General features: G+C 48.3%; 1 protein-coding gene across 23 annotated transcripts in view; it reads left to right on the forward strand.

Moving 5' to 3' along the window:
- The first annotated feature begins 1,626 nt into the window (after positions 1-1,626).
- The window catches only part of kif1ab (kinesin family member 1Ab), a 62,490-nt gene continuing 41,915 nt past the window's right edge, over positions 1,627-22,201 (forward strand). For 19 of the 23 annotated variants that reach the window (XM_046321571.1, XM_046321558.1, XM_046321567.1 and 16 more), the window contains exons 1-9: positions 1,628-1,969; positions 9,599-9,787; positions 12,037-12,110; positions 12,247-12,429; positions 20,054-20,122; positions 20,757-20,935; positions 21,102-21,213; positions 21,811-21,888; positions 22,107-22,172. In XM_046321571.1, coding sequence (XP_046177527.1) covers positions 9,682-9,787; positions 12,037-12,110; positions 12,247-12,429; positions 20,054-20,122; positions 20,757-20,935; positions 21,102-21,213; positions 21,811-21,888; positions 22,107-22,172 — 867 coding nt within the window. In that variant the 5' untranslated portion in view covers positions 1,628-1,969; positions 9,599-9,681. Of the gene's footprint in view, positions 1,970-2,126; positions 2,398-9,598; positions 9,788-12,036; positions 12,111-12,246; positions 12,430-20,053; positions 20,123-20,756; positions 20,936-21,101; positions 21,214-21,810; positions 21,889-22,106; positions 22,173-22,201 lie in introns of those variants that run through there. The other 4 variants (XM_046321565.1, XM_046321561.1, XM_046321566.1 and 1 more) reach the window with 2 other exon arrangements.

A 22,201-nucleotide genomic window follows, 5' to 3' on the forward strand; every position in this document is an offset into this window, starting at 1 on the left:
TTGGTGTCCACATCATCAACAAACTATCCTGATCCAAACACACCAACACAGTTGTGAAGAGGGCACAACAACACACATTTTCCCCTCAGGAGACTGAAACGATTTGGCATGTGTCCCCAGATCCTCAAAAAGTTGTACAGCTGCACCATCGAGAGCATCCTGACCAGTTGCATCAACGCCTGGTATGGCAACTGCTCGGCACCCGAACGTAAGGCGCTACAGAGGGTAGTGCGTCTGGCCCAATACATCACTGGGGCCAAGCTTGCGGTGTCAGAGGAAGGCCCAAAAAATTGTCAGACTCCAGTCACCCAAGTCATAGACTGTTCTCTCTGCTTCCACATGGCTAGCGTTATCGGAGTGCCAAGTCTACGCCCAAAAGGCTCCTTAACAGCTACTACCCCCAAGCCATATGACTGCTGAACAATGAATCAAATGGCCGCCTGGACTATTACATTGACACCCCCCTTTGTTTTTACTCTGCTGCTACTTGCTGTTTATCATCTATGCAAAGTCACTTTACCTCTACCTACATGTACAATTTACCTCGACTAACCTGTACCCCCTCAGATTAACGTGGTATATAGCCTCGGTATTGTTATTTTATTGTGCTATTTTGATTTGATTTGATTATCTACGCCGGCTTTATGTAATAGTGACAGCTGTCCAGCAGATGGCGTTGAAACATTGAGCTTCTTACTACCCTCCTCAGCGTCCTCTATTTTTATTATTTTTAAATGTTAACCTTCATTTAACTAGGCAAGTCAGTTAAGAACAAATTCTTATTTACAATGACAGCCTACACGGGCCAGACGCGGACGACGCTGGGCCCATTGTGCGCCGCCCCTACGGGACTCTCAACCACGGCCGGTTGTGATACAGCCTCTATGACCCGGCTCTGATAGAGAATATGATCAAGGATACTGTCTATTCAAAATGATGACTTATTAAGTTGATTTGAGAAAGAGCTTCAATATATTGACTTCACAGAGACGGAAATACAAATACAAGGAATTACATGGTGACTTTCTAGAACATTCAGAACATATCTCTACTCTGTAATAGCGCTGCAGTCCAGTGTAATAACACAAATCCTTTTGTGTCACTAGACAAAGAAACCATATTTGCCAGAAACAATGACCCAAATTGTTGACTCGTGTCCACACAGCTGAATCCTTGAACTCGAACAACAAAGACTTCATTCACTGAACAGCCAGTGGATGCATGTTTGGTGTAGTACTGTATGTGTACATGCATTGACCCCGGGATAGAATTACAGCGTTACTCTCTGCTGTTTAGCTTAGTGAGACACCAATGAGATCTACCCCACCTCAAAGTACTGTATCTGTTCGTTGTATCATGGCGGCAACACATGGATCCCCAGCCTTTTCATCCCCTGTTTGCTCTCTCCCACAGTTTCCCCCTCCCTCCTCTGTGTTGCATCACTGGGTTCTATTATTTCACACCCCCCTCCCCCCATTATATATTACACTGTATTGATGTGTAATATTGTTATTATTGTTGCAATAAAAAATAAATCATCTTAAATAACTGCTCTACTGCCTGCTCCCACTACGATGATGCCGATGTCATCACTGACTCCCAGCAGCCTTGGCTGAGGCACCTGAGCCATTTTTACTGTGGACCAACCAAAGGTCGTTCTCTTCTGAGCTCGCCTCCTGCATCCATCTAGCTCTAGCCTAATTCCTCTCCTCCCTGTCTACTCCCCTACCCTACCCTACCCATGTCTGGCTTGCTGGCAGACAGACTGACGCGCTACTGTGTACCAGGCCCTGTTAGAAACCATTCACCCATAGCCCTGACTGGGGTGGTCTAGCTCTGTGTCTCTTTCTATTGCTCGGGGCGGATACTCCCTGAATGGATACACCGAGGGAGGCTGTTAGCTGATATCGACGGGAGGAAAACATATCAAGGAGGAACCCACTGCTGTCGTCGAATTCGAGGTGGTTAGGTAAAACGATTGAGATGTGTTATTTTCTGATGAGATGTTGTTTTTTGATCATGGCCTTGGGTTGACGCAGTGGGGAACCAAGGGTGGTGCTCCGCTCTTTCTCAGGGTTGAAACAATTGTTTTTACAGGTTTACAGAATAACCTTGTCAATAGCCTATTTAATTCAATCTGATTCACAGTCAAAACAAACAACTAAATCTGATAATCCTGAATTTGCTAACGTGTCGCAGGGATGAATTTATGGGCGGATGAATTCAATGACATCGATATTTACAGTGGGCGAATAGCATAGCACCAAATGGAGTGATGGCCTATTGCTTTGACAGTGCGTTTGCATTGAGGTGCGGCAGCGCAAGATGTTGGAGAAGACAATATTTACGTTATGAATTTTCGGTCTTTTCGAGTCTAAACAGAAAACCACGAACTAGGTCGGTGCATAATATTTATCAATTATGTAATTTATGTACTTATTACATTTTTTGTTGTTGTTCCGGGGCTGTATGTTTTGTGATGCTGGCAAAAAATATATGTGTTCTGACGGTGTACACATGAAAGATATGACTGGGGAGATTTTTCGCAACCACATTGTGTTGATAGCCTATTGCTTTCTGTAGAATCAAGGAAATCATGAAACGTAACAAGCCAAACTATTTTGTAATTGATGGGACATTATTTGGTCAATAGGCCTACCGACGCAGGCCCTAATTAGGCTACATATTGGCATTGTCAGCTGCTGCGTTATAGACGAAAATATTTAAATACCCATCTAGAATGAAAAGAAAAGAGCAGTGATCGATTGTACAGATAGCCACGCTAGTTTGCCCTCATGTTGGTGCTAGCAAGCAGGCTATGTAGTGCTACACATTGCTTTATATTGACAAATTAAAATACTGTATTAAAATACTGTATTACCTATTTTGCTGTATATCTACAGCAGCATACTGTGAATTATGATGCATTGTGGGAAAATGTGGTTTGCAAAATAATCTCTGTCTCATTAACATATTTTGAGGTGCGCCTTGTAAAAGGCTATGTTTTCTTGCACCCATTAGTTAGAATGCTGTACCCTACAAAATACAGTAGTCTACATACCAATATATACAAATATGTACATATTTGTTCTGTATATCTACAGTAACACACTGGCTACTGTACTGTTAGATATGTATTGAAATCAAATCAAAAATCAAATCAAATTTGATTTGTCACATACACATGGTTAGCAGATGTTAATGCGAGTGTAGCGAAATGCTTGTGCTTCTAGTTCCGACAGTGCAGTGATAACCAACAAGTAATCTAACTAACAATTCCAAAACTACTGTCTTATACACAGTGTAAGGGGATAAAGAATATGTACATAAGGATATATGAATGAGTGATGGTACAGAGCAGCATACAGTAGATGGTATCGAGTACAGTATATACATATGAGATGAGTGTGTAGATAAAGTAAACAAAGTGGCATAGTTAAAGTGGCTAGTGATACATGTATTACATAAGGATGCAGTCGATGATGTAGAGTACAGTATATACGTATGCATATGAGATGAATAATGTAGGGTAAGTAACATTATATAAGGTAGCATTGTTTAAAGTGGCTAGTGATATATTTACATCATTTCCCATCAATCCCATTATTAAAGTGCCTGGAGTTGGGTCAGTGTCAATGACAGTGTGTTGGCAGCAGCCACTCAATGTTAGTGGTGGCTGTTTGATGGCCTTGAGATAGAAGCTGTTTTTCAGTCTCTCGGTCCCAGCTTTGATGCACCTGTACTGACCTCGCCTTCTGGATGATAGCGGGGTGAACAGGCAGTGGTTCGGGTGGTTGATGTCCTTTCTGATCTTTATGGCCTTCCTGTAACATCGGGTGGTGTAGGTGTCCTGGAGGGCAGGTAGTTTGCCCCCGGTGATGCGTTGTGCAGACCTCACTACCCTCTGGAGAGCCTTACGGTTGAGGGCGGAGCAGTTGCCGTACCAGGTGTGTTGGCAGCCCACCAGGATGCTCTCGATTGTGCATCTGTAGAAGTTTGTGAGTGCTTTTGGTGACAAGCCAAATTTCTTCAGCCTCCTGAGGTTGAAGAGGCGCTGCTGCGCCTTCTTCACGACGCTGTCAGTGTGAGTGGACCAATTCAGTTTGTCTGTGATGTGTATGCCGAGGAACTTAAAATTTGCTACCCTCTCCACTACTGTTCCATCGATGTGGCTGTCAAGCAGGCTGTCATGTGCCGTTTACTTGGGAGTGTTTTCCGTGTCGCCACTCTACAATAAAGGTCAGATTGGTGGAGTGCTGCAGAGATGGTTGTCCTTCTGGAAGGTTCTCCCATCTCCACATAGGAACTCTGTCAGAGTGACCATCAGGTTCTTGGTAACCCTCCCTGACCAAGGCCATTCTCCACCAATTGCTCAGTTTGGCCGGGCGGCCAGCCCCTGGAGAGTCTTGGTAGTTCCAAACTTCTTCCATTTAAGATTGGTGGAGGCCACTATGTTGTTGGGGACTTTCAATTCTGCAGACATTTTTTTCCTGCCCTTCCCCAGATCTGTGCCTCGACACAATCCTGTCTCTACGGACAATTCTTTCAACCGCATGGCTTGGTTTTTGCTCTGACATGCACTGTCAACTGTGGAACCTTATATAGGCAAATCATGTCCAATCAATTTAATTTACCACATGCGGACTCCAATCAAGTTGTAGAAACAGCTCAAGAACAATCAATGGAAGCAGGATGCACCAGAGCTCAATTTTGAGTCTCCTAGCAAAGGGTCTGAATACTTCTATAAATAAGGTATTTCTGTTTTTATTTTTAATAAATTAGCAAAAAGAATCTAAAAAACAGTTTTTGCTTAGTTATTGTGGGGTTGTGTGTGTAGATTGATGAGGGAAAAAAATATTGAATCCATTTTAGAGAAAGACTGTAAAGTAACAAAATGTGGAGAAAGGGAAGGGGTCTGAATACTTTCCGAATGCACTGTAAGTATAAAGGGAGGTTCCTGAAGATGCAGGAATGCCCACATGCCGGAACTCCCCAAAATTGCAGTCCACAATTTGCATCCTTTTCAAAAATTTGGAGGTATACCTTGTAAGAGGCTGTACTTGTTTCACCCGTTAGTGAGAGTGCTGTACCAATGTAAATGAGATGTGTTTGCTCATTTTTACAAGACTGTATATAATGACTATATGACAAATGTTTCTATCCCTTTGCCATGTTTGTGAGTTCAATGTTTGTTGTTCATTTCTGATTGTCTAGTTCACTTGCTTTGGCAATGTAAACCTATGATACCCATGCCAATAAACCCCATTGAATTGATGTGCGGTAGTACTTTCCTAACAATTAAATGTATATGTGGAACAGATCAAAGTGGCATCAAGTTTCAAACCTTTAATGATTGAGTGTTTAGCCATGTCCTTTCGATCTTTTTTGTCCTGGGAGTCACTGCCAGTTTAGACCTTGGTTCTACAAGTTCAAGTGAAATAAAACGCCAAATTGGTATGCTGATATATATAATTACATATTTGATGTTAGCAATTGCTGTACTTTTATTACAGTAACATTTAACAATAAAGTACTGTCTGCTGTATATTTACTGCAGCATTCTCGAAAATGTAGTGTATTGTAGGAAAATGTTGTGGGAGGGGAAAGCATCACTGACTCATGAACTTATTTTGAGGCGTGCCTTGTAAGTTATTTCATGCACCCGTTATTGAGAATGCTGTGTACCAATTGAACTGATATGTTGGAGTAGTTTTCTAGCTGTTTAAGGTGTATAAAGAACACGTCCGTGACAGCAGGTCTTAAACTTCAAATGGTTGAATATTTATCTGTGTCATTTTGATCTGTTTTGCACTGTAATCGCAGCCAGTTTGGAAGACTAGAAGTGCAAGTGCTACACAAATGCTAACATGCTTACAGTTGCATTTACTTCAAAAAAAACTTTTTACCAGTGTTGCTCAGAATTTTACAGTAACTTACAGGAAGCTAGTGGCAAGTTACTGTGAACATAGCAATGTACTTTGTACTAGCCAGAGATGTGCAAAGATATATCAGAACGGTATCGTGTAACAAATCCAGGTTCATTTGAAGACCAATGCATCCTTAACTACAACACGGTTTACTTGCTATGACTGTGCTAAATACTGCCTGTTGTTGGCACTAGCTACTGGCGCTGAACATCTTCAACAGTTTACTAACCACGGTGCTTCCAGTAATGCAATGTAAATTCTAGAAATCCATAATGGTACTGTAGTCATGTGTTCCAGTAATATGCAGTACATTTGTGTTACGGTAAAGGGCCTGTAAATCTACAGTGATTTACTGGTTTTTGTGCTGCCAGTAATTTACTGTAAATATTACAGTATCCCCCCCCCCCCGCAGTGTAGGCATTAACAGCCAATCCAGTAGGGTCTGGAAACTATAGTGAGCTTCGGACAATAGCAACGTGATGTCGCTTTCCCCATCTTTGTTCCCACCCTGGCTGCAGTTCAAACTCATAAAAGACACACCCTCGTCCACTTACCCTCGCCTTATGGCGGGCGGTCCAAATTGTTAGCCAAGCAAGGGAAGTTTGCAACGTAAGCCCCACAGCCCTCGTTTATAGTCGTGTTTGCGAGTGTACAATTATGTTCACTCCGGGGCCTGAAACTCCCCATAATTCAATTAGTGACGGTTGTACATTCTGCGAAAATCTGCGAAAACTTAAAAACAACATCAATGGAGAAGTCAACATACAAGTGTAGGTAAAAAAATAATGCAAATAAGCTAGAAATTGTGCTACTAATGACGGCACAAACACGTCTCGTAAATGGTTTTGTTTGTTTATCTTTTGGAAATTGTACAAATAAAACATTTTCCTTCTCCAGAAGCTCCAGCTAGGCAGGCTGACGTTAGTTTGCTAATTAATTTGCTAGTTATCACACATTAGGTGTTTATTAATAACGGTATACAGTATGATGACACTCGTTTCCATAACAAAAACACAGGAAGATAAATATAATAGCACGGTGCAATAATTTGCTGTGAGAAAAGTGAAAATCTATTGTAACAGAGACATAGTGAGTCATGAAGCGGGTGCAGTTGGTGAGTTTAATAATAACTAATGTGGCGAGATACAAAATATACAAAACAAGAGCAGCGTCTGGACAAGAAAACAGAACCAATACTGTCTGTTGAATGAGGCTACAGAGTGCTAGATAAAGGGGAAGTAATCAAGGCAGTGATGAAGTCCAGGTGTGTATAATGATGGTTGCCAGGTGTGTATAATGATGGTTGCCAGGTGTGCATAATGATGGTTGCCAGGTGTGCATAATGATGGTTGCCAGGTGTGTATAATGATGGTTGCCAGGTGTGTATAATGATGGTTGCCAGGTGTGTTTAATGATGGTTGCCAGGTGTGCGTAATGATGGTTGCCAGGCGTGTATAATGATGGTTGCCAGGTGTGCATAATGATGGTTGCCAGGTGTACATAATGATGGTTGCCAGGTGTGTATAATGATGGTTGCCAGGTGTGTATAATGATGGTTGCCAGGTGTGTATAATGATGGTTGCCAGGTGTGCGTAATGATGGTTGCCAGGTGTGTGTATTTCTGGGTTGCCAGGACTGGCGCTTAGTAAACCGGCTACGTCGTTCCCCGGAGTGGGAGAGTGGGAAATAGGCATTTATTTCCTATGATTTATTTAATTTCTATGATCATTGCAGAATAAATTCCTCACCTTTTCTGACTGTGATGTTTTCATATTCGTGAAATAGCCTATAGGCCTTCAACAAGTTAAGATAGGTTCCCATTTGTCCCATCTCTCATTTAATTGCACTCCGATTACAGTAGTAAATAGATAAGCTATTTAAAGTATTTTGCTCTATTTGATCCAAGACTGTTCACATTTTCCATTGACGTTTTGTAGGCTACTGTATTGTCACATTTCCAGAGCAGACAATATTTCACTTATAAACATAATACATTTATCATAACCATTGCAAAATAAATTCCTCACCTTTTATGGCCAAGATGAGTTCATAGTCCCCAAGTAGCCATACAACAAATTATTGTGCGCATCTCTCATTGTGCCTAATCGATATTATAATTTCACATTTTTATGTCCGAAAGAGAGTGCGGTTTACCGACAGTAGAATTTCACAGGTGAACAGACAGTTGATCTTTTGCATTGATGTGTGTAGGCTACCACTGTATGTGGGCCTACAGTAGGCTAGTTTAGATAAGAAAGTAGAAAATGTTTCAGAATTCGCAGGCAGTGCAGCATATTTTTAGGTTCACGAAAAAGTAAATACAAAACAATATTGAATTTAAAAAATCTGTTTACAGGTTCACAACAATGTTGTTTTTGTCTTTCAGAAACAGTCAGATACAGCAAATGTCATTGCAAAAGAAAACATTCTGCCAACACCTCTAAAGACATTTGATCAAGTTCGCCATGCAATGCTATTTCCTTAGATACAGTCTTGGCCTAATTCCAATTCCTCCCCAGTATACAGAAAATAAGGGTGTTATTGGCGCTATAAAAGGGGTTATTTGTGGAGGGATAGGATTCTACCAAGTACCGTTTTGATCAGAAGAACCCTTTTTGGAAAACTACCTAGAACCTTTAGCATCATATGAACAGTTTTTGGAAGTCTTTGTTGATTCCTTGGAAGGCAAGAAGTGTTCTACAAAGACCCATACATAATTTTTCCCAGCATGCTCGATTGCAGGTAGCGTTTCAGAATTGTTTGTTTTACTGTAATATCTGTGTTTTTGCATGTACATTGATTGGTTGATACATTTTATGTTACAGAAATATAAATAACATACAGTTTTCTAAACAAATCCACTCTGTTAGTAATTGGATTTATGGCACCCGTTACTGAGATGGTTGAGACAGTTTAGATGGATGAGGTCATCTCAATATTCCATCTTCCCTACCTTGGCAGTCCAGAATGCAGGTTGCGGGTGATTAACAATTCCACTTGTTGGATATCCTAACTCTGGCTGGATTGCAGTAAGAATTACACATCACTTTATAAGCCAACATTGTAAACAAGGAGATTCTTAACATCACTGTGTTAGGATAGAACTTGGCCCTTAAAGAAAGGTCCTTCTGAAACAGTAAATATTATGTATTGTCATAATAAGGCTGATGGGCTCTATACATTCATAAAAAGTGTTCTCGTTAGAACCCTTCGTAGATGGCTTAGGAAGAACCTTCAGATGATAAAATGGTTCATGGTAGAACCATTCATAGACGACTCTAGGCAGAACCATATTTTATGCATGGGGTTCCTTGAAAAACCCTACATAGAGGGTTCTGGATAGAACCCTCTGCAAAGGGTTCTACCCAGCACCAAAAAAGTGTTCCCCTATGGGGACAAACCGAAGAACCCTGTATGCTTCTACTTGGCACCTTTTTCTCTAAGAGTGTATAATGCTCGTTCACAGTTTCACGACGTGTCTGATTCATAACGGGAAACATGCGCATACGTATGGCGTGCGCCAAGCTTATACATCTCAATATTTTTGTGCGTGCGCAGTCTTTTCAGAAATTGATTTGAAAAAATAATAATCTTAGACGATGCCATTACAAATTCGTTCAAATGAGATCTTCAATCAAATCACCATCTCACTATGGCTTCCCTCTCCACAGGTGTTAGGCATTTACCTGGTGACAAGCCCCTCCTGACTGAGCCCCTCTATAGTCGCGGCCGCATATCCCCACTGACAGGCATCATGGCGGGGGCTTCAGTGAAGGTGGCCGTCCGGGTCCGTCCCTTCAACTCTCGAGAGATCGGGAAGGACAGCAAGTGCATCATCCAGATGTCAGGGAACACCACAAGTGAGTATTGCATATTTGCACGATAAGAAATGTCTATTGTATTGTCATTGGTGTAAGAAAACACCTGGACCTGAGGTCTTCAGCTTTGCTCTTTCGTTGTAGGTTACTTCTTGATTAACCTGGGATGGATTTTAATTGGCCCCCAAATCAGAAGGCCTATCCAGGGTTGGGCTACCGCAACCAAAACAAAACATTTCTATTGAAGTATTTCAAATCTAAAACATTTTAGTTGGGCCAAGTCAACTGATGAGGAAGTGATTTGGGGTCCGCCATGCCTACGTACTGGTAGGGGAAATACTAGAGTCTATGTAGGTAATGTTCTCTACTAGTAATATCTCTGGAAAATGTATTGATGAATCCTTGAAAGGCCTTCCATTGGGATATACAGCATTTCCAGTCTGATAACTCCAGGCAGAGATGTTCTCATCAATAATGAATGTAGTTTGATAAAATATTTAATAATATGGTCTGCTTTAGATTGGGCTTTTAGGAGACTATGTGGGAGATATGGCATTTTAAATGGTTTTGGAGGTGCTATACATTCGATCGCAAGCTTATTTGAATAAATTCATCACTTCACAACATAGACCCTTCATGGTGGATTCCGATCATCTCTACTGTAGAGAATCACTGAAACATTGCGCTTCTGCCATTTTCTGCTTGGTGCTCGGGAACACATGCTTGAAAGCGACAGGATGGTGGGTAGTGAGGCTTGCAACACATGAGACAAAGGCTCCAATGAGAACGGAGAGCCTGTCTCTGTGTGTATGTGTTTGTGGGGGTGACCTCTAGAGCTTCTCATCCCTCATCACGTGGCCCAGAGGGTCCAAAAGGCCTCGTTGTTTCTGTCTCAGCTGAGACGCTAGGTCAGATGATATGTGTGTGTGCGTGTGTCATATTCTGCTTCTTTGTGCCTGTCAACGGTCTGATGATGACCTCATTCCCACAGTCTTTAGCATGGCACAGATTCGGAATACTCAAAAAGGGCTTCCTTTCCTCTTCCTGACTGATGTGAAAGTACTGGACCGTTGAAAGTAATATGGAGGACGGTAAATAGCAATATCAACCATCCTCTTCAATTTCACCTTTCCAGTCAATACAGGCGCACAAGGATGAGGAACTAGAAAATACGAAATAGTTGTCCTACCCTCTCTCTTGGATGCAACTGTCTCAGGTGGACTGAACCACATTATTGTGTTCCACACAACAAAGACTTCCAATTTGGCTGATCACATATCCCTATGAATACCTGATACACAATATATAACCCACAAACCCAGTCTATTGAAGTGCATAAGTGACATCATCATAGGTCAGTCACCACTGAGGATGCTGCTGTATTAACCAGAGGAACATCATCACTATTGCATCACTGCAGTACCTACACTGAGTACACAAAACCACTCCGTGTAGGTACATAGACATAGACTGACCAGGTGAATCCAAGTGAAAGCTATGATCCCTTATTGATTTTCACCTGTTACATCCTCTTCAATCAGTGTAGATGAAGTGGAGGAGACTGGTTAAAGATGGATTTTTTAAGCCTTGCGACAATTGAGACATGGATTGTGTATGTGTGCCTTTCAGAAGGTGAATGGGCAAGACAAAATATTTAAGTGCCTTTGAACAGGGTATGGTAGTAGGTGTCAGGCGCACCGGTTTGAGTGTGTCAAGAACTGCAACGCTGCTGTTTTTTTCACGATCAACTGTTTCCCGTGTGTATCAAGAATGGTCCACCATGCAAAGGACATCCAGCCAACTTAACACAACTTTGGGAAGCATTGGAGTCAACATGCATCCCTGTGGAACGCTTGCTACACCTTGTGGAGTCCATGCCCCGACTAATTGAGGGCAAAAGGGGTTGCAACTCAATATTAGGAAGGTGTTCCTAATGTTTTCTTCACTCAGTGTATATGGACCACAGACAGTAGCTGCTACCAGGAGCATGATCAACTTTTGTGTTTTGGCCATTCAAGCCTTCACAGAGAGGCACTTGCTCAGCTTTCCCCAAACGCCTCGCCTAATTTCAGATTCCACCAGGTCTACAATTATCCCTAAAATGATGACAATGCATTTTGCACTAATGATATCTATGTAGCCAGCCAAAGATTCTTTCTTGGTTCTATTTACATTTGGTCTGCCATAGCCAAGAACTACACAGTGTTTCACCATAGCTTACTTTCTGCTAGTTTATGGGCTTGGTCTGGGCACTTCTCTAACCTTTGTTTACTTGTTGTCTGTGCTTTTAGCAATCATAAACCCCAAACAGCCGAAGGAGAACAAGAGCTATAACTTCGACTACTCTTACTGGTCACACACAACAGTGAGTTTCACCACATACTCCTGAAAGACTTGAATATCATGCGTTTCAAGACCATGCAAACCATGAGCTCTGCATTCACTCCGTAATAGCTAACTAACGGTGTATTCATACTCAAACACTGTCTTTCTCTCTGCAGCCGGAGGACATCAACTATCATTCTCAGAAGCAGGTGTACAAGGACATTGGGGAGGAGATGTTGCTGCATGCCTTTGAGGGATACAATGTTTGTATCTTTGCATATGGCCAGACTGGATCTGGGAAGAGCTACACCATGATGGGCAAGCAGGACCAGAAGGATCAGCAAGGCATCATCCCTCTGGTAGGATGGATGGCTGGGTGGATGGATGGATGGCTGGGTGGATGGATGGATGGCTGGGTGGATGGATGGATGGGTGGATGGGTGGGTGGGTGGATGGGTGGGTGGGTGGGTGGGTGGATGGATGGATGGGTGGATGGATGGGTGGATGGGTGGGTGGGTGGATGGGTGGAAGGATGGATGGGTGGATGGGTGGGTGGGTGGATGGGTGGATGGGTGGATGGGTGGAAGGATGGGTGGATGGATGGGTGGATGGATGGAATGATGGATGGGTGGATGGGTGGATGGAAGGATGGGTGGATGGGTGGATGGAAGGATGGGTGGATGGAAGGATGGGTGGATGGGTGGATGGGTGGGTGGATGGGTGGATGGATGGAATGATGGATGGGTGGATGGAAGGATGGGTGGATGGGTGGATGGGTGGATGGGTGGGTGGATGGGTGGATGGATGGAAGGATGGGTGGATGGGTGGGTGGATGGATGGAATGATGGATGGGTGGATGGATGGATGGATGGGTGGATGGAATGATGGATGGGTGGATGGATGGGTGGGTGGGTGGGTGGGTGGGTGGGTGGGTGGATGGATGGGTGGGTGGATGGAAGGATGGATGGGTGGATGGGTGGGTGGATGGGTGGATGGATGGGTGGGTGGGTGGGTGGATGGGTGGGTGGGTGGGTGGGTGGGTGGATGGATGGAAGGATGGATGGATGGGTGGATGGGTGGGTGGATGGGTGGATGGATGGAATGATGGATGGGTGGATGGATGGATGGGTGGATGGAATGATGGATGGGTGGATGGATGGATGGGTGGATGGAAGGAATGATGGATGGGTGGGTGGGTGGGTGGGTGGGTGGATGGAAGGATGGATGGATGGGTGGGTGGATGGATGGAATGATGGATGGGTGGATGGATGGATGGGTGGATGGAATGATGGATGGGTGGATGGATGGGTGGATGGAAGGAATGATGGATGGGTGGGTGGGTGGGTGGATGGATGGGTGGAAGGGTGGATGGATGGGTGGAAGGATGGGTGGATGGCTGGGTGGATGGGTGGGTGGATGAGTGGGTGGATGGGTGGATGGAAGGATGGATGGGTGGATGGATGGGTGGGTGGGTGGGTGGGTGGATGGGTGGGTGGGTGGGTGGGTGGGGGTGGGTGGATGGATGGGTGGGTGGATGGGTGGATGGAAGGATGGATGGATGGATGGGTGGAAGGATGGATGGATGGGTGGGTGGGTGGGTGGGTGGGGGTGGGTGGGTGGGTGGATGGAAGGATGGATGGGTGGATGGAAGGGTGGATGGAAGGATGGATGGGTGGATGGAAGGGTGGATGGGTGGGTGGGTGGGTGGGTGGGTGGGTGGATGGGTGGGTGGGTGGGTGGGTGGGTGGATGGGTGGGTGGGTGGGTGGGTGGGTGGGTGGATGGAAGGATGGATGGGTGGGTGGGTGGGTGGATGGAATGATGGATGGGTGGCTGGAAGGATGGATGGGTGGGTGGGTGGGTGGATGGGTGGGTGGATGGAATGATGGATGGGTGGCTGGAAGGATGGATGGGTGGGTGGGTGGATGGAATCATGGATGGGTGGCTGGAAGGATGGATGGGTGGGTGGGTGGATGGGTGGATGGGTGGATGGGTGGATGGAAGGATGGATGGGTGGATGGAAGGGTGGGTGGGTGGGTGGGTGGATGGGTGGGTGGGTGGGTGGGTGGGTGGATGGGTGGGTGGGTGGGTGGATGGAAGGATGGATGGGTGGGTGGGTGGATGGAATGATGGATGGGTGGCTGGAAGGATGGATGGGTGGGTGGGTGGGTGGATGGATGGGTGGGTGGATGGAATGATGGATGGGTGGCTGGAAGGATGGATGGGTGGGTGGATGGAATCATGGATGGGTGGCTGGAAGGATGGATGGGTGGGTGGATGGGTGGGTGGGTGGGTGGGTGGGTGGGTGGGTGGGTGGATGGGTGGGTGGGTGGGTGGGTGGGTGGGTGGATGGGTGGGTGGGTGGATGGAAGGATGGATGGGTGGGTGGGTGGGTGGATGGAATGATGGATGGGTGGCTGGAAGGATGGATGGGTGGGTGGGGGTGGATGGGTTGGTGGATGGAATGATGGATGGGTGGCTGGAAGGATGGATGGGTGGGTGGGTGGGTGGATGGAATCATGGATGGGTGGCTGGAAGGATGGATGGGTGGGTGGGTGGATGGGTGGATGGGTGGATGGAAGGATGGATGGGTGGATGAAAGGGTGGATGGGTGGGTGGGTGGGTGGGTGGGTGGGTGGGTGGGTGGATGGGTGGATGGGTGGGTGGGTGGGTGGATGGATGGGTGGGTGGGTGGATGGGTGGGTGGATGGAATGATGGATGGGTGGCTGGAAGGATGGATGGGTGGGTGGGTGGGTGGATGGAATCATGGATGGGTGGCTGGAAGGATGGATGGGTGGGTGGATGGGTGGATGGGTGGATGGAAGGATGGATGGGTGGATGGATGGGTCGATGGGTGGATGGATGGATGGGTGGATGGGTGGGTGGATGGATAGAATGATGGATGGATGGGTGGATGGATGGGTGGATGGATGGATGGGTGGATGGAATGATGGATGGGTGGATGGGTGGATGGATGGGTGGATGGAAGGAATGATGGATGGGTGGGTGGGTGGGTGGGTGGGTGGGTGGATGGGTGGGTGGATGGAAGGATGGATGGGTGGGTGGGTGGATGGGTGGATGGGTGGGTGGGTGGGTGGGTGGATGGAAGGATGGATGGATGGGTGGGTGGATGGGTGGATGGATGGAATGATGGATGGGTGGATGGGTGGATGGAATGATGGATGGGTGGATGGGTGGATGGATGGGTGGATGGAAGGAATGATGGGTGGGTGGGTGGGTGGGTGGGTGGGTGGGTGGATGGAAGGATGGATGGGTGGGTGGATGGGTGGATGGATGGAATGATGGATGGGTGGATGGATGGGTGGATGGATGGATGGATGGGTGGATGGAATGATGGATGGGTGGATGGATGGATGGGTGGATGGAAGGAATGATGGATGGGTGGGTGGGTGGGTGGATGGATGGGTGGAAGGATGGGTGGATGGCTGGGTGGATGGATGGATGGATGGGTGGATGCAATGATGGATGGGTGGATGGGTGGATGGATGGGTGGATGGAAGGAATGATGGATGGGTGGGTGGGTGGGTGGGTGGGTGGGTGGGTGGGTGGGTGGGTGGATGGATGGGTGGAAGGATGGGTGGATGGCTGGGTGGATGGGTGGGTGGATGGGTGGGTGGATGGGTGGGTGGATGGAAGTATGGATGGGTGGATGGGTGGATGGATGGAATGATGGATGGGTGATGGATGGGTGGGATGGATGGGTGGATGGATGGATGGGTGGATGGGTGGATGGATGGGTGGATGGAAGGAATGATGGATGGGTGGGTGGGTGGGTGGGTGGGTGGGTGGGTGGATGGATGGGTGGGTGGATGGGTGGATGGATGGAATGATGGATGGGTGGATGGATGGGTGGATGGATGGATGGGTGGATGGAATGATGGATGGGTGGATGGATGGGTGGATGGAAGGAATGGGTGGATGGATGGGTGGGTGGGTGGTGGGTGGGTGGGTGGATGGATGGGTGGATGGGTGGGTGGGTGGATGGAAGGATGGATGGGTGGATGGATGGGTGGATGGATGGATGGGTGGATGGATGGGTGGATGGGTGGGTGGGTGGATGGATGGATGGGTGGATGGGTGGGTGGATGGAAGGATGGATGGATGGATGGGTGGAAGGATGGATGGATGGGTGGGTGGGTGGGTGGGTGGGTGGGTGGGTGGGTGGGTGGGTGGAAGGATGGATGGGTGGATGGAAGGATGGATGGGTGGATGGAAGGATGGATGGGTGGATGGAAGGATGGATGGGTGGATGGGTGGGTGGGTGGGTGGGTGGGTGGGTGGGTGGGTGGATGGATGGGTGGGTGGGTGGGTGGGTGGATGGGTGGGTGGGTGGGTGGGTGGGTGGGTGGATGGAAGGATCGATGGGTGGGTGGGTGGGTGGATGGAATGATGGATGGGTGGCTGGAAGGATGGATGGGTGGGTGGGTGGGTGGGTGGGTGGGTGGGTGGGTGGGTGGGTGGATGGAAGGATGGATGGATGGGTGGGTGGGTGGATGGAAGGATGGATGGGTGGGTGGGTGGGTGGATGGAATGATGGATGGGTGGCTGGAAGGATGGATGGATGGGTGGGTGGGTGGGTGGGTGGGTGGGGGTGGGTGGGTGGGTGGGTGGGTGGATGGAAGGATGGATGGGTGGGTGGGTGGATGGGTGGGTGGGTGGATGGAATGATGGATGGGTGGCTGGAAGGATGGATGGGTGGGTGGGTGGGTGGGTGGATGGAAGGATGGATGGGTGGATGGGTGGATGGAAGGGTGGATGGAAGGATGGATGGGTGGATGGAAGGGTGGATGGGTGGGTGGGTGGGTGGGTGGGTGGGTGGGTGGGTGGGTGGGTGGGTGGATGGGTGGGTGGGTGGGTGGGTGGGTGGATGGGTGGGTTGGTGGGTGGATGGAAGGATGGATGGGTGGGTGGGTGGGTGGATGGAATGATGGATGGATGGGTGGCTGGAAGGATGGATGGGTGGGTGGGTGGGTGGATGGGTGGGTGGATGGAATGATGGATGGGTGGCTGGAAGGATGGATGGGTGGGTGGGTGGATGGAATCATGGATGGGTGGCTGGAAGGATGGATGGGTGGGTGGGTGGATGGGTGGATGGGTGGATGGGTGGATGGAAGGATGGATGGGTGGATGGAAGGGTGGATGGGTGGGTGGATGGATGGGTGGGTGGGTGGGTGGGTGGGTGGATGGGTGGGTGGGTGGGTGGGTGGGTGGGTGGGTGGGTGGATGGAAGGATCGATGGGTGGGTGGGTGGGTGGATGGAATGATGGATGGGTGGCTGGAAGGATGGATGGGTGGGTGGGTGGGTGGGTGGGTGGGTGGGTGGATGGAAGGATGGATGGGTGGGTGGGTGGATGGAAGGATGGATGGGTGGGTGGGTGGGTGGATGGAATGATGGATGGGTGGCTGGAAGGATGGATGGATGGGTGGGTGGGTGGGGTGGGTGGGTGGGTGGGTGGGTGGGTGGGTGGATGGAAGGATGGATGGGTGGGTGGGTGGATGGGTGGGTGGGTGGATGGAATGATGGATGGGTGGCTGGAAGGATGGATGGGTGGGTGGGTGGGTGGGTGGGTGGGTGGATGGATGGAAGGATGGATGGGTGGATGGGTGGATGGAAGGGTGGATGGAAGGATGGATGGGTGGATGGAAGGGTGGATGGGTGGGTGGGTGGGTGGGTGGGTGGGTGGGTGGGTGGGTGGATGGGTGGGTGGGTGGGTGGATGGGTGGGTTGGTGGGTGGATGGAAGGATGGATGGGTGGGTGGGTGGGTGGATGGAATGATGGATGGATGGGTGGCTGGAAGGATGGATGGGTGGGTGGGTGGGTGGATGGGTGGGTGGATGGAATGATGGATGGGTGGCTGGAAGGATGGATGGGTGGGTGGGTGGATGGAATCATGGATGGGTGGCTGGAAGGATGGATGGGTGGGTGGGTGGATGGGTGGATGGGTGGATGGGTGGATGGAAGGATGGATGGGTGGATGGAAGGGTGGATGGGTGGGTGGGTGGGTGGGTGGGTGGATGGGTGGGTGGGTGGATGGATGGGTGGGTGGGTGGATGGAAGGATGGATGGGTGGGTGGGTGGGTGGATGGAATGATGGATGGGTGGCTGGAAGGATGGATGGGTGGGTGGGTGGATGGGTGGGTGGATGGAATGATGGATGGGTGGCTGGAAGGATGGATGGGTGGGTGGGTGGGTGGATGGAATCATGGATGGGTGGCTGGAAGGATGGATGGGTGGGTGGATGGGTGGGTGGGTGGGTGGGTGGGTGGGTGGGTGGATGGATGGGTGGGTGGGTGGGTGGATGGGTGGGTGGATGGAAGGATGGGTGGGTGGGTGGGTGGATGGAATGATGGATGGGTGGCTGGAAGGATGGATGGGTGGGTGGGTGGGTGGATGGGTGGGTGGATGGAATGATGGATGGGTGGCTGGAAGGATGGATGGGTGGGTGGGTGGGTGGATGGAATCATGGATGGGTGGCTGGAAGGATGGATGGGTGGGTGGGTGGATGGGTGGATGGGTGGATGGAAGGATGGATGGGTGGATGGAAGGGTGGATGGGTGGGTGGGTGGGTGGGTGGGTGGGTGGGTGGATGGATGGGTGGGTGGGTGGGTGGATGGATGGATGGGTGGGTGGGTGGATGGGTGGGTGGATGGAATGATGGATGGGTGGCTGGAAGGATGGATGGGTGGGTGGGTGGATGGGTGGGTGGATGGAATGATGGATGGGTGGCTGGAAGGATGGGTGGGTGGGTGGGTGGGTGGGTGGGTGGGTGGGTGGGTGGGTGGGTGGATGGAAGGATGGATGGGTGGGTGGGTGGGTGGGTGGGTGGATGGAAGGATGGATGGGTGGGTGGGTGGGTGGGTGGATGGAATGATGGCTGGGTGGATGGGTGGATGGAAGGATGGGTGGGTGGGTGGGTGGATGGGTGGGTGGATGGAATGATGGATGGGTGGCTGGAAGGATGGATGGATGGGTGGGTGGGTGGGTGGGTGGATGGATGGAAGGATGGATGGGTGGATGGAAGGATGGATGGGTGGATGGAAGGATGGATGGGTGGATGGAAGGATGGATGGGTGGATGGGTGGGTGGGTGGGTGGATGGGTGGGTGGGTGGATGGATGGGTGGGTGGGTGGAAGGATGGATGGGTGGGTGGGTGGGTGGATGGAATGATGGATGGGTGGCTGGAAGGATGGATGGGTGGGTGGGTGGGTGGGTGGGTGGGTGGGTGGGTGGGTGGGTGGGTGGGTGGGTGGGTGGATGGATGGAAGGATGGATGGGTGGGTGGGTGGATGGGTGGGTGGATGGAATGATGGATGGGTGGCTGGAAGGATGGATGGGTGGGTGGGTGGGTGGATGGGTGGCTGGAAGGATGGATGGGTGGGTGGGTGGGTGGGTGGGTGGGTGGATGGAAGGATGGATGGGTGGGTGGGTGGATGGAAGGATGGATGGGTGGGTGGGTTGATGGATGGATGAATGGGTGGGTGGGTGGAAGTGTGATGGGTGGAAGTGTGGATGGGTTAATGGCGGAAGAGTGGATGGATGGATAGTTGGAAGGGTGGATGGAAGGATGAAGGATGGAAGGGTGGATGGATGGATGGATGGGTGGATGGATGGATGAACAAATGACAAAATGTAGTTAAACATCATATAATGTAAAGTTACTTCATCATGTCAGATACTGGATATTTGGAAACCCATTTAGTTTTATGTCAAAAACATCAACGCCTTGTATTGATAATACATATGCTGTGTTCATATCAGGATTGGGGTAAATTCCATTTAAATTCCAGTCAATTCAGAAAGTAAAACCAATTACAATTCCACATTTTCCTAATTGAAAAGCATTGAAGATAATTTGTATTTCAGTGTACTTCTTTAATTGGATGGAATTGAAATGGAATTGACCCCAACCCTGGTTCATAGGCGAGTCTAACAATGCTCCTCCATGTTCTCTGTCTGCCAGCTGTGTGAGGACCTCTTCACCAAGATAAGTGACAGCAATAAGGAAAACAGCTTGTCCTACTCCGTGGAGGTGAGTGCTCCCTCTAGTGGTTTGAGAATGAGCTTCTATACAGGACAGGCCTACTGCTTATCAGTGGGGTAGAGCTTTTACCTCCTGGGTGAAACATACTGAACAAAAATCTAAAGTGTTTGTCCCATTTTTAATGAGCTCAAATCAAAGATCCCACAAAAGATCCCGTACTGTGTGAACAAATTTGTTTACATCCCTGTTAGTGAGCATTTCTCCTTTGACAAGATAATCCATCCACCTGACAGGTGTGGCATATCAAGAAGCTGATTCAACAGCATGATCATTACACAGGTACACCTTGTGCTGGGGACAATAGAAGGCCACTCTCTAAAATGTGCAGTTTTGTCACACAACACAATGCCACAGATGTCTCAATTGACATGCTGACTGCAGGAATGTCCAACAGAGCTGTTGCCAGATGATTTTATGTCAATTTCTCTACCATAAGCCTCCTCCAACGTCGTTTTAGTGTACATTTCCGAGTTAAATGCACACCATTAATTTTGCTGTGCATATGATAAGAGTTCAGACAAGAGTGTCTTCTCTGCCCCAAGGTGGTGTTGCTTAATAGACATTTGATTGGCACTTAGTTATCTTGATTGGCACTTCTATAGAGTATTGACAACCTCCACAGGTGAGCTACATGGAGATCTACTGTGAGCGTGTGCGGGACCTGCTGAACCCGAAGAACAAGGGGAACCTGCGTGTGAGAGAGCACCCCTTGATGGGGCCCTACGTGGAGGACCTGTCCAAGCTGGCCGTTACCTCCTACAATGACATCCAGGACCTCATGGAGTCTGGCAACAAGGCCAGGTAAATGGGACTTAGAATGGATGGATGGATGATGGATGGATGGATGGGTCGGTGGATGTGGGGGGGGTGGATGGACTGGATAGATGGATAAATAGGTGGATGGATGAATGAATGGATGGATGAGAGATGGATGGATGTCATAAGGTTCAATTCTCTCTTCCTTCAGGACGGTGGCAGCCACCAACATGAACGAGACCAGCAGCCGCTCTCACGCTGTCTTCAACATCATCTTCACGCAGAAGAAACACGACATGGATTCAGAAAACACATCTGAGAAGGTACTGCGCAGACTTAATAACCAGGTTCAACCTCATATTCAAGCTACTGCAATAAGTTGAGGCCATAGAGTTATAAACCCCTACAGATGTAGGATCTTAATTTGATCACTCTTGTTGCTGTGAAATTTCCTGCATTGCAGGCAATGCAAATTTGTAGTGCATTCCAGGTTTCAAATGGCTTTTAAAGTTTGTAATTTCCACACAAAAGAAATCAGACATAAAGAATAATGTATTAAGCTCGACAAATAATGTCCATTAATTATAATCCAAATAATAACTCACATTTCCTCTTGCTGCTGGGATTATTTTCCTGCTGTAGCAAACTGTCTCAAACTAAGATCCTTCATGATGCCTCACACCAGGGTTTTGTAAAACTTTGACCTATGCATGGTTTATAACTATGATTGAGGTCTATATTGCCATTCTATCCACTGTGTTATCGTTCATTATAACACTAATCATTACAGATAAGTCCTCAAAGAGAGTTTCTTGGGGCTACCACTGTGCATTTGGAATCTGGGCATTTCCCACTGTGATACAGAGTATCAAAGCAGATTCATGCCAAAACAAATGATAACAGAGAGTTTCTTGTTGCAGGTGAGCAAGATCAGCCTGGTGGATCTGGCTGGGAGTGAGAGAGCAGACTCTACAGGAGCCAAAGGAACCAGGCTGAAGGTGAGAGGCTATTTTGGGTCAACTTTATGGGCTGAATCCGACCCCCCAGTGATATCAATGTATGAATTCCTCCGTTTCAAGTTAACATTTCAAGTTGACATGTCTATGAACTGTACAAAGCCTAGGCTCTGTTTCTCAATATTGTGGAGTGTGTCGTTTTTTGTGTTGCACGCAAGGCTTTTCGTTTGATTAAGTGTGCCCCATCTGTTCCTTTTCAGGAAGGAGCAAATATCAATAAATCTTTGACCACACTGGGGAAAGTCATCTCTGCATTAGCTGAAGTGGTGAGAGTTTTCAATACACAACTCTTTGT

Source organism: Oncorhynchus gorbuscha, linkage group LG22 (genome assembly GCF_021184085.1).
Source record: "Oncorhynchus gorbuscha isolate QuinsamMale2020 ecotype Even-year linkage group LG22, OgorEven_v1.0, whole genome shotgun sequence".
Taxonomy (NCBI): Eukaryota; Metazoa; Chordata; class Actinopteri; order Salmoniformes; family Salmonidae; genus Oncorhynchus; species Oncorhynchus gorbuscha.